Source organism: Sebastes fasciatus, chromosome 6 (genome assembly GCF_043250625.1).
Source record: "Sebastes fasciatus isolate fSebFas1 chromosome 6, fSebFas1.pri, whole genome shotgun sequence".
NCBI classification, from domain to species: Eukaryota; Metazoa; Chordata; class Actinopteri; order Perciformes; family Sebastidae; genus Sebastes; species Sebastes fasciatus.
Genome location: NC_133800.1, coordinates 37,441,039 through 37,453,952, shown reverse-complemented (window position 1 = coordinate 37,453,952; position 12,914 = coordinate 37,441,039). Strand labels below are relative to the sequence as shown.

General features: G+C 46.9%; 1 protein-coding gene across 1 annotated transcript; it reads left to right on the top strand.

The window, feature by feature from the left end:
- The first annotated feature begins 5,001 nt into the window (after positions 1-5,001).
- LOC141770231 (uncharacterized) lies at positions 5,002-11,912 on the top strand. Its single transcript, XM_074639871.1, has 3 exons — positions 5,002-5,386; positions 6,772-6,892; positions 11,478-11,912. The coding sequence occupies exons 1-3, from the start codon at positions 5,282-5,284 to the stop codon at positions 11,777-11,779; spliced, it is 528 nt and encodes a 175-aa protein (XP_074495972.1). The 5' UTR covers positions 5,002-5,281; the 3' UTR covers positions 11,780-11,912.
- The last annotated feature ends 1,002 nt before the right edge of the window (positions 11,913-12,914 follow it).

The following is a 12,914-nucleotide window of genomic DNA, read 5'->3' as shown; positions in this document are numbered from 1 at the left end:
TGTGTCTCCTGGTCTCTCGTGTGTCTCATGGTCTCTCGTGTGTCTCCTGGTCTCTCGTGTGTCTCCTGGTCTCTCGTGTGTCTCATGGTCTCTCGTGTGTCTCATGGTCTCTCGTGTGTCTCATGGTCTCTCGTGTGTCTCATGGTCTCTCGTGTGTCTCATGGTCTCTCGTGTGTCTCATGGTCTCTCGTGTGTCTCCTGGTCTCTCGTGTGTCTCATGGTCTCTCGTGTGTCTCATGGTCTCTCGTGTGTCTCATGGTCTCTCGTGTGTCTCATGGTCTCTCGTGTGTCTCCTGGTCTCTCGTGTGTCTCATGGTCTCTCGTGTGTCTCATGGTCTCTCGTGTGTCTCATGGTCTCTCGTGTGTCTCATGGTCTCTCGTGTGTCTCCTGGTCTCTCGTGTGTCTCATGGTCTCTCGTGTGTCTCATGGTCTCTCGTGTGTCTCCTGGTCTCTCGTGTGTCTCATGGTCTCTCGTGTGTCTCCTGGTCTCTCGTGTGTCTCATGGTCTCTCGTGTGTCTCATGGTCTCTCGTGTGTCTCATGGTCTCTCGTGTGTCTCATGGTCTCTCGTGTGTCTCCTGGTCTCTCGTGTGTCTCATGGTCTCTCGTGTGTCTCATGGTCTCTCGTGTGTCTCATGGTCTCTCGTGTGTCTCCTGGTCTCTCGTGTGTCTCCTGGTCTCTCGTGTGTCTCATGGTCTCTCGTGGTCTCTCGTGTGTCTCATGGTCTCTCGTGTGTCTCATGGTCTCTCGTGTGTCTCATGGTCTCTCGTGTGTCTCATGGTCTCTCGTGTGTCTCATGGTCTCTCGTGTGTCTCATGGTCTCTCGTGTGTCTCCTGGTCTCTCGTGTGTCTCCTGGTCTCTCGTGTGTCTCATGGTCTCTCGTGTGTCTCATGGTCTCTCGTGTGTCTCCTGGTCTCTCGTGTGTCTCATGGTCTCTCGTGTGTCTCATTGTGTCTCATGGTCTCTCGTGTGTCTCCTGGTCTCTCGTGTGTCTCATGGTCTCTCGTGTGTCTCATGGTCTCTCGTGTGTCTCATGGTCTCTCGTGTGTCTCATGGTCTCTCGTGTGTCTCATGGTCTCTCGTGTGTCTCATGGTCTCTCGTGTGTCTCATGGTCTCTCGTGTGTCTCATGGTCTCTCGTGTGTCTCCTGGTCTCTCGTGTGTCTCATGGTCTCTCGTGTGTCTCATGGTCTCTCGTGTCTCCGTGTGTCTCATGGTCTCTCGTGTGTCTCATGGTCTCTCGTGTGTCTCATGGTCTCTCGTGTGTCTCCTGGTCTCTCGTGTGTCTCATGGTCTCTCGTGTGTCTCATGGTCTCTCGTGTGTCTCCTGGTCTCTCGTGTGTCTCCTGGTCTCTCGTGTGTCTCATGGTCTCTCGTGTGTCTCATGGTCTCTCGTGTGTCTCCTGGTCTCTCGTGTGTCTCATGGTCTCTCGTGTGTCTCATGGTCTCTCGTGTGTCTCCTGGTCTCTCGTGTGTCTCATGGTCTCTCGTGTGTCTCATGGTCTCTCGTGTGTCTCATGGTCTCTCGTGTGTCTCATGGTCTCTCGTGTGTCTCATGGTCTCTCGTGTGTCTCATGGTCTCTCGTGTGTCTCATGGTCTCTCGTGTGTCTCATGGTCTCTCGTGTGTCTCATGGTCTCTCGTGTGTCTCATGGTCTCTCGTGTGTCTCATGGTCTCTCGTGTGTCTCATGGTCTCTCGTGTGTCTCATGGTCTCTCGTGTGTCTCATGGTCTCTCGTGTGTCTCATGGTCTCTCGTGTGTCTCCTGGTCTCTCGTGTGTCTCATGGTCTCTCGTGTGTCTCATGGTCTCTCGTGTGTCTCATGGTCTCTCGTGTGTCTCATGGTCTCTCGTGTGTCTCATGGTCTCTCGTGTGTCTCATGGTCTCTCGTGTGTCTCCTGGTCTCTCGTGTGTCTCATGGTCTCTCGTGTGTCTCATGGTCTCTCGTGTGTCTCCTGGTCTCTCGTGTGTCTCATGGTCTCTCGTGTGTCTCATGGTCTCTCGTGTGTCTCATGGTCTCTCGTGTGTCTCATGGTCTCTCGTGTGTCTCATGGTCTCTCGTGTGTCTCCTGGTCTCTCGTGTGTCTCATGGTCTCTCGTGTGTCTCATGGTCTCTCGTGTGTCTCATGGTCTCTCGTGTGTCTCATGGTCTCTCGTGTGTCTCATGGTCTCTCGTGTGTCTCATGGTCTCTCGTGTGTCTCATGGTCTCTCGTGTGTCTCATGGTCTCTCGTGTGTCTCATGGTCTCTCGTGTGTCTCATGGTCTCTCGTGTGTCTCATGGTCTCTCGTGTGTCTCATGGTCTCTCGTGTGTCTCATGGTCTCTCGTGTGTCTCCTGGTCTCTCGTGTGTCTCATGGTCTCTCGTGTGTCTCATGGTCTCTCGTGTGTCTCATGGTCTCTCGTGTGTCTCCTGGTCTCTCGTGTGTCTCATGGTCTCTCGTGTGTCTCATGGTCTCTCGTGTGTCTCATGGTCTCTCGTGTGTCTCATGGTCTCTCGTGTGTCTCATGGTCTCTCGTGTGTCTCATGGTCTCTCGTGTGTCTCATGGTCTCTCGTGTGTCTCATGGTCTCTCGTGTGTCTCATGGTCTCTCGTGTGTCTCATGGTCTCTCGTGTGTCTCCTGGTCTCTCGTGTGTCTCATGGTCTCTCGTGTGTCTCATGGTCTCTCGTGTGTCTCATGGTCTCTCGTGTGTCTCATGGTCTCTCGTGTGTCTCATGGTCTCTCGTGTGTCTCATGGTCTCTCGTGTGTCTCCTGGTCTCTCGTGTGTCTCATGGTCTCTCGTGTGTCTCATGGTCTCTCGTGTGTCTCATGGTCTCTCGTGTGTCTCATGGTCTCTCGTGTGTCTCATGGTCTCTCGTGTGTCTCATGGTCTCTCGTGTGTCTCCTGGTCTCTCGTGTGTCTCATGGTCTCTCGTGTGTCTCATGGTCTCTCGTGTGTCTCCTGGTCTCTCGTGTGTCTCATGGTCTCTCGTGTGTCTCCTGGTCTCTCGTGTGTCTCCTGGTCTCTCGTGTGTCTCATGGTCTCTCGTGTGTCTCATGGTCTCTCGTGTGTCTCATGGTCTCTCGTGTGTCTCATGGTCTCTCGTGTGTCTCATGGTCTCTCGTGTGTCTCATGGTCTCTCGTGTGTCTCCTGGTCTCTCGTGTGTCTCATGGTCTCTCGTGTGTCTCATGGTCTCTCGTGGTCTCTTCGTGTGTCTCATGGTCTCTCGTGTGTCTCATGGTCTCTCGTGTGTCTCATGGTCTCTCGTGTGTCTCATGGTCTCTCGTGTGTCTCATGGTCTCTCGTGTGTCTCATGGTCTCTCGTGTGTCTCCTGGTCTCTCGTGTGTCTCCTGGTCTCTCGTGTGTCTCATGGTCTCTCGTGTGTCTCATGGTCTCTCGTGTGTCTCCTGGTCTCTCGTGTGTCTCATGGTCTCTCGTGTGTCTCATGGTCTCTCGTGTGTCTCCTGGTCTCTCGTGTGTCTCATGGTCTCTCGTGTGTCTCATGGTCTCTCGTGTGTCTCCTGGTCTCTCGTGTGTCTCATGGTCTCTCGTGTGTCTCATGGTCTCTCGTGTGTCTCATGGTCTCTCGTGTGTCTCATGGTCTCTCGTGTGTCTCATGGTCTCTCGTGTGTCTCCTGGTCTCTCGTGTGTCTCCGCTGTTCAGACTCAGACTCCAACACAAACTCCAGTGAAGCACCAAAACCTCTTGGTTGTATCTAGTGAAGCTGTTAAACAGTGTTGGCCGCGGTCGGAGGACGCGGAGGAGACCGTAGCTTTGGTCTCCAGGACCGGAGTCTCTGCTCCTCTGCTCCTCTGCCTGCCTTCACTCACACACCACGCTCCTTCTCTCTCTCTCTCGCTCCACCTCTCACGTGCATGCTGCTCACTCCACACTGCAGTAGAGTTAGTTTAGCTCTGAGAATATCTAGTGAATGTTCAGTGGACGTTTGTGCAGAAATAACTGCTGCAGCTCCTCCAGACCAACAGAGGTTTCCCGTGTCTTGTGAAGTGACGGGGCTCCGCAGAGAGAAACGTTATCGTCTCCCCCGTTCCCTCCGGCCGCGGTCGGGAGGCTGAGGCGGGAAAAGCCAACACTAGGATCAGCATTGATTCATGGAGAGACCTTGGTCTGGTCAGCTAACATTACTGCCAAGCAGCTGAGATATAGAGTGATATTGTGCTTTTAGCTGACGTGTGTCTCCTCACTGTGTTGAGCGATGCTCCTTCATGTCTATGTAGAGCGAGCACAAGCGCCAGCAACAGGACGCTGCCTTTAGTTGACTTAACGGACACAGGTGAAGCTGTTAACACATTTAGGATTCTTACTAACACTCCCTTTAAACCTTTGACTTTATACTCAATAAGCATGATGTGTTTTCTTTAATGTGCATAAAAAGTGAAACTCAGCGTTCATATTTTATTATTTAAACCTGCTGCTGGGACGATTATGACTGAATATCTCATAATTATAACATCTGGATCTGACCTGGACATCAACTCTGTTATTAGTTATTGATCAGCAATTAGAAATAAACTGATTGTGACTGTTAGAAACCGTAGGATGCTGATTAACCTCCCGTCGTCTCTGTGACAGGTGTGTTAAAGGTTTGACCTTTGGCCCTGTGTGTGAATGGCCGGTACACCTGTCAGTCACACACACACACACACACACACACACACACACACACACACCTGGACCCACGATGTGTTTATTGGATCAGTGTGTCGGTGTCATCATGTGAAACAGGCTAATCAGCTTTAATCACCTGTAAACACTCACACACATCCGGCCGTCTGCCGTCTCCAGGTGTGTTTTCATCTCTCTGTGGTCTCTGCGGTGTCACGTATCAAACGTCCCTGCCCCTCACCTGAGGCCGCCGCGGGGCTTCCAGGAAGGAAGTCTCCGCCGACTGATGCGGTCGAGCTTCAAACGCTCCTTCAAAAAACTCCTGAGGGCCGGGGACGGATCAGAGGGGAGGGGAAGGTATATAAAACAAACGCACCTGAAGGAGGAAGCAGACGGAGAGGAGACGCTCACACAGACTGAACTTCATATATATATATTATAAAACACCTGCAGCTCCTCTTTAACTGATTATTAAATATTAGTATACAGAAAACGCAGCTTTTATTCTCTCACACTATTCTAAAGTAAATTAAGAGTCAAATTATTTTAAAGACCCAGAACAGAAAGAATTAAAGGAGTAAGTGTGAGTTTAAAGGTTTGATCAGCAGATTAAAGGAGGACCCGCCGATTGACAGCTGATTGATTGATTGATTGATCGATCGATCGGAGGATGTGGATGTGGCGTGGCGTCCTGTGTGTGTCGCTGGTCTGCGGTCTGGCTCTGGACTCCAACACCATCAGATCCTCCAAAGAGACTCAGAGCTCCGAGCTGCTGGTAAGAGCTGAATACTGCAGTACTACTCGTGTACTTATACTTCTATCTCAGAGGGGCGGGATGTACTTTTCACTTTGTAATAGTAGATTCACTAAATATGAAAATATATAAATATATTAAAACACTTAAATTCGTCTTAATTGTGTGAATGCTGTGACACAGCGATGCTTCTTCTACTTCTTCTACTTCTTCCGTACATTTTTTGGACTTGAACTACTTCTGCATACTTTCAGCTACAGAAACCGTTTCACTATCTAAATATTCAGCGCTCATCAGAGTTCACATTCAACTTGTTTCAACTATTTATACTTTTTAAAATATTAAGCTCTTTTCACATTTCTTTTTCTCAATGGAGAAAATCTTCAAATCCTCTTAAACATGCTCCACTTTGAAGTGCGTCCGCAAACGTTCAGCTACAGACTTCATTTACACTTTAAACGGGTTGCAAGAATTCAAACTATTAAACTTACATTTGGATTTTTGATATCTTTTACAGTTTTTTAATTATTCCAGCTTTTCAGCTCTTAGCTTCTTTAGGTAATGCAGTTCAGCTTCAGTTGTACATTTCATCTTGTAGTTTCCAGCGGTGCCGTGCGACGCATCTGAGATTTAACATTTTCAGTAAAGCTTTGCAATTAATCTCAGCTGTCAGCATTCACACGCATTTTCAGCAGGAAATGCATTTTCCAGTTAAACACAAATATACAAGTGAGCAGAGACAGGAAGTGAGTGAATCCTTCAGTTTAAAGGTCCTCTTACTCATTTTGAAGACTTTCTATTTTTCATGTTGTGTTGATGTGACGGCAGGAGAAACGACCTCTAAGCCTCTTTTCAGTTTCTGTCTCAGATTCACTTCCTGTTCAACACGCAATATCGGTAGTTTATTTAGTTTTAAACATTCTCTTATGGAATTACTGAAATATTGATGCATGTGATTAAACCAATTATACTTTACTGTGTTTTATGTATTTCTGTTTCAAGAACTAGATCTGAGATTTATTTACCTCCTCAGTTTAATGTACTTTATTTACCTGCTGTGGCTTCACAGTACTATATTACTGTAATATCACTGTATTATTACAGTACTGATACTGTAATAATACAGTAGTATTATAGATTACATTAAACTGTAATACTACAGTATTACTTTAATATTAGAGTGATATTACAAAGTACATTAAACTGTAATATTACAATAACTTGTACTTGTATAAACTGTTGTAGAGTTTAATGAAGTATTATTATAAAGTACATGTTGATGATAGTACTACTGTTGTTAATGAAGTATTATTATAGATTAAAGTACATGTTGATGATAGTACTACTGTTGTTGAGTTTAATGACGTGATGCTAACGCTCCGTGTGACTCTGTGTCGACCAATCAGAGAGGAGGCTGCAGTAACAGAGCTCAGAGGAGGACGTCCTCTCAGGACAGACAGATGGACAGACAGAGAGACGGAGAGACAGACGGACACGTCAACACCGACGGCTTCAACAGGACTAAAGGTGAGTACTACGAGTCCCAGAGTGCACTGCTGCAGGAAACCTCCAATGAGACGGTTTAAGAACCGGAGGTGGAATGTAACTAAGTACATTTACTCAAGTACTGTACTGCTCTATCAATACTTTTACTTTAACTACATTTAGCTGATAATACTTATACTGCATACTCATACTGCATACTGCATACTTATACTGCATACTGCATACTTATACTTCATACTTATACTGCATACTGCATACTGCATACTGCATACTTATACTGCATACTGCATACTTATACTTCATACTTATACTGCATACTGCATACTTATACTGCATACTTATACTGCATACTGCATACTTATACTGCATACTTATACTTCATACTTATACTTATACTGCATACTTATACTGCATACTTATACTGCATACTGCATACTTATACTGCATACTTATACTTCATACTTATACTGCATACTGCATACTTATACTGCATACTTATACTGCATACTGCATACTTATACTGCATACTTATACTTCATACTTATACTTATACTGCATACTTATACTGCATACTTATACTTCATACTTATACTTATACTGCATACTTATACTGCATACTGCATACTTCAGTAAAGGTTTGAATGCAGGACTTTTACTTTTACTTGGGCTGTTTTCGAAACCGCATACTGCATACTACTGATGAACGCAGTATGCAGTATGCAGTACATACTGTATACTGCGTTCCTCAGTAGTATGCAGTATGTGACAGTTAAAGTGATGTATTTAGCAGTATGCTAGACGAGGCTTAAGCCTTCAAACCAGCTCTTAAAGCACAGGACAAAAAAACTAACTTGTACCACTATTACAATATTATCAAAAAATACAACTTTGATTTTGTTGTTTATGTTGTGCTTGTTTACTTTATAAGATACTGCAGGTTTAAACTATTTATTCTGACAGCTCATAAAGAAGTCCGACAAACAGGATCATCAACGAGGAGAGACGGGAAATATAAAACATTCATCCACAACGTTTACTTTACTCAAACTGCTTTTTCAGTTACAGCAAAAGGACTGATCTCCCTCCAGATATTAGAGACATTCCTCATCAGGAACCTCTCTGCCCCGTCAGAAGCTGCTCTTTCCCTCTGCTCTTTCCCTCTCCTCTTCTCTCTCTCCTCTCTCCTCTTCTCTCTCCTCTTCTCTCTCCTCTCCTCCCTCCTCTCCTCTCCTCTCATCTTCTCCCTCCTCTCCTCTTCTCTCTCCTCTCCTCTTCCCTCTCCTCTTCCTCTCATCTTCCCTCTCCTCTCCTCTTCTCTCTCCTCTTCCTCTCCTCTCATCTTCTCTCTCCTCTCCTCTCCTCTCTCCTCTTCCTCTCCTCTCCTCTTCTCTCTCCTCTCCTCTTCTCTCTCCTCTCCTCCCTCCTCTCCTCTCCTCTCATCTTCTCCCTCCTCTCCTCTTCTCTCTCCTCTCCTCTTCCCTCTCCTCTTCCTCTCATCTTCCCTCTCCTCTCATCTTCTCTCTCATCTTCTCTCTCCTCTCCTCTTCTCTCTCCTCTTCCTCTCCTCTCATCTTCCCTCTCCTCTTCCTCTCCTCTCATCTTCTCTCTCCTCTTCTCTCTCCTCTCATCTTCTCTCTCCTCTCCTCTTCTCTCTCCTCTTCTCTCTCCTCTCCTCTTCTCTCTCCTCTTCCTCTCCTCTCATCTTCCCTCTCCTCTTCCTCTCCTCTCATCTTCTCTCTCCTCTTCTCTCTCCTCTCATCTTCTCTCTCCTCTCCTCTTCTCTCTCCTCTCATCTTCTCTCTCCTCTCCTCTTCTCTCTCCTCTCATCTTCTCTCTCCTCTCCTCTTCCTCTCCTCTCATCTTCTCTCTCCTCTTCTCTCTCCTCTCATCTTCTCTCTCCTCTTCTCTCTCCTCTCATCTTCTCTCTCCTCTCCTCTTCTCTCTCCTCTCATCTTCTCTCTCCTCTCCTCTTCTCTCTCCTCTTCTCTCTCCTCTCATCTTCTCTCTCCTCTCCTCTTCTCTCTCCTCTTCCTCTCCTCTCATCTTCTCTCGCCACTCTGCTGCTCTGCAGCCGCTCTGTGAGCGTCACTGGCCGGCTCTCCAGCGAGCTACGCCCGCGGGTGATTGTGGAGCTTTTTAACTCCAAAAAGGCAAATAAACACAGTTTCCTGTTAATTTATAATGGACATCTGTGTTGTGATATTTAAACAAACTATCCGTCAACAAGGAAATCAAAGCCTCTCGTCTACAGACCGGTCTCTAGAGAGCTCCAGCAGCTCATAGCGGTCTCTGAGCGTGACTACCCGGCTTGCTGGCAGCGACCCGGGCAGGCGCTCGCTGGCTGTCACGGTATTCTGTGGAGCTTCTAAACTCCGACAACGGTGGAACAAATGTTCGATTCGCCATCTAACTTCGTAAAACTGCCGATATTAATAATCTACACAGTTGATTTCTCGCCTCAAAAACGTTCAGAAGTGAATTTAGTGTTGAAATGGCTACAGAAAACGTAAAAGAAGAGCAGCTTCTGGCTGCTGTTTTTATACCCGTAGCCTGTGCTGTTCCGGCGCTTTGCATTGTGGGATACAGTAGGCGAGATAGACTGGTCCGATGCAGACTGGAGAATTTTTCCAAATCAGTACGTCATCCGGGTATTTCTGGCATACTGGAGATTTAGCTTTTGTTCGCATACTGCATACTACATACTACATACTCCATACTGCATACTGCATACTGCATACTCCATACTGCATACTGCATACTCCATACTGCATACTGCATACTCCATACTGCATACTGCATACTGCATACTCCATACTGCATACTGCATACTGCATACTGCATACTCCATACTGCATACTCCATACTGCATACTGCATACTGCATACTCCATACTGCATACTGCATACTGCATACTCCATACTGCATACTCCATACTGCATACTGCATACTGCATACTCCATACTGCATACTGCATACTGCATACTCCATACTGCATACTGCATACTGCATACTCCATACTCCATACTGCATACTGCATACTGCATACTGCATACTCCATACTGCATACTGCATACTGCATACTGCATACTCCATACTGCATACTGCATACTGCATACTGCATACTCCATACTGCATACTGCATACTGCATACTGCATACTCCATACTGCATACTGCATACTGCATACTCCATACTGCATACTCCATACTGCATACTGCATACTGCATACTGCATACTCCATACTGCATACTGCATACTGCATACTGCATACTGCATACTGCATACTGCATACTCCATACTGCATACTGCATACTGCATACTGCATACTGCATACTCCATACTGCATACTGCATACTACATACTACATTTTGGCCAAATCAGTACGTACTACTAGTATAGTATGCGGTTTCGAAAACAGCCGAGGTTTTTGGTTCTTGGCTGTCTCCATCTTGTTGTTTTTGTCCGTCGCCATCTTTTTTTTCTTTTTTTTAAACTTAGTTTTTATTGCAGTTTCAGCAACTTATAAAATCATAATCACATTCTTTACCACTGTATTTTCATTTTTATAGCTGTCTCCTAGTTTTTACACAAAATCTTACAACTTAAAACAAGAGGGGGGGGGGACAAGACTTAATCTTAAAATGTAATTTCAACTGGATTCAAAGAGGAAGAGACGACAGAGACGACAGAGACGAGAGAGACGACAGAGACGACAGAGACGACAGAGACGAGAGAGACGACAGAGACGAGAGAGACGACAGAGACGACAGAGACGAGAGAGACGACAGAGACGACAGAGACGAGAGAGACGACAGAGACGACAGAGACGAGAGAGACGACAGAGACGAGAGAGACGAGACGAGAGAGACGAGACGACAGAGACGACAGAGACGAGAGAGACGACAGAGACGACAGAGACGAGAGAGACGACAGAGACGACAGAGACGAGAGAGACGACAGAGACGAGAGAGACGAGACGAGAGAGACGAGACGACAGAGACGAGACGACAGAGACGAGAGAGACGAGACGACAGAGACAACAGACTCAGACAATCCAAATCATTAGAACAACATAAAGTAAAGTACATAAATTAATACATTTAAATCAAAATAAATGTGGTAAGGGGTCGGAGGTCAGGGAGGGGGAGTGTGTTGTATGGGGCCATCTTGGATTTTTGGCCATCGCCATCTTGTTTTTTAGTCGGTTCATCTTGTTTTGTTTTTTAAATCGAGAGAAGTAAGCTCATTTTCTCAGAGACTTCTATAGAACCAGAGGAGGCGCCCCCTGCTGGCTGGTAGACAGGATGCAGGTTAAAGAAGAGGAGGCGCCCCCTGCTGGCTGGTAGACAGGATGCAGGTTAAAGAAGAGGAGGCGCCCCCTGCTGGCTGGTAGACAGGATGCAGGTTAAAGAAGAGGAGGCGCCCCCTGCTGGCTGGTAGACAGAATGCAGGTTAAAGACTTCACTTCTCAGACCTGGAGGTTGATCTCTGGTGCCAAAGCATCAAAATACAAAAACATACACAAATGTATTAATATGAATATTAACATGAACACATTACGATCGTTATATGTTAATGATGTGATGTTGTGGATGTGTCTCCTCCAGCTCCAGAGATGGCGAGCTGCGTGCGGTCCGGTGACTGCGCGGCCGGTCTGTGCTGCGTCCGGTATCTGACCGGTAAACGCTGCCAGAGGATCCCGGTGGAGGGCGAGGCCTGTCTGCTCAGAGGATCCACCAAACGGAGGAGGAAGCTGGGCCGCTGCGACTGCGACGCCGGGCTGTCCTGCACCGCCGGCAGCCGGGCGGACGCGCTGAAAGCCAAAGGCCAGGGCGTGTGTCAGCCACGCGGCCAGAGGAAAACAAGGCATTCTGGGAAGAAGAGGAGGACGGCGGAGAGGAGCTGCTGACAGACTCTTTACAAACTCTTTAAGACACTTTAATTTAATATGAACTTTTTCTCCACATGGAGTCACTTCACTGGTTCACATACCAACGTTGTCATTGCTGTTTTAGTCAATAAAAGTCACTTTAGTAGATTAACATAAAGACTGATGTTCTGTTTGAATCATATTAAAGACAGACGCACACAGAACGGTCTGCATGAAGACTGGCAGGATGCAACCGAAGATGTTAGCCTAGCCTAGCATAAAGACTGGCAGGATGCAACCGAAGATGTTAGCCTAGCCTAGCATAAAGACTGGCAGGATGCAACCAAAGATGTTAGCCTAGCCTAGCATAAAGACTGGCAGGATGTAACCAAAGATGTTAGCCTAGCCTAGCTTAAAGACTGGCAGGATGCAACCAAAGATGTTAGCCTAGCCTAGCTTAAAGACTGGCAGGATGCAACCAAAGATGTTAGCCTAGCCTAGCATAAAGACTGGCAGGATGCAACCAAAGATGTTAGCCTAGCCTAGCTTAAAGACTGGCAGGATGCAACCAAAGATGTTAGCCTAGCCTAGCTTAAAGACTGGCAGGACGCAACCAAAGATGTTAGCCTAGCCTAGCATAAAGACTGGCAGGACGCAACCTAAGATGTTAACCTAGCCTAGCTTAAAGACTGGCAGGATGCAACCAAAGATGTTAGCCTAGCCTAGCATAAAGACTGGCAGGACGCAACCAAAGATGTTAGCCTAGCCTAGCATAAAGACTGGCAGGACGCAACCGAAGATGTTAGCCTAGCCTAGCTCAAAGACTGGCAGGACGCAACCAAAGATGTTAGCCTAGCCTAGCATAAAGACTGGCAGGACGCAACCAAAGATGTTAGCCTAGCCTAGCATAAAGACTGGCAGGACGCAACCAAAGATGTTAGCCTAGCCTAGCATAAAGACTGGCAGGATGCAACCGAAGATGTTAGCCTAGCCTAGCTCAAAGACTGGCAGGACGCAACCAAAGATGTTAGCCTAGCCTAGCTTAAAGACTGGCAGGATGCAACCAAAGATGTTAACCTAGCCTAGCTTAAAGACTGGCAGGATGCAACCAAAGATGTTAGCCTAGCCTAGCTTAAAGACTGGCAGGACGCAACCAAAGATGTTAGCCTAGCCT

Coding starts and splice junctions, on each gene's coding strand:
- LOC141770231 (XM_074639871.1), top strand. CDS start 5,282: ATGTGGATGTGGCGTGGCGTCCTGTGTGTGTCGCTGGTCTGCGGTCTG. Junction 5,387..6,771: donor CTCAGAGCTCCGAGCTGCTG/GTAAGAGCTGAA, acceptor TCGACCAATCAG/AGAGGAGGCTGCAGTAACAG. Junction 6,893..11,477: donor CGGCTTCAACAGGACTAAAG/GTGAGTACTACG, acceptor TGTCTCCTCCAG/CTCCAGAGATGGCGAGCTGC.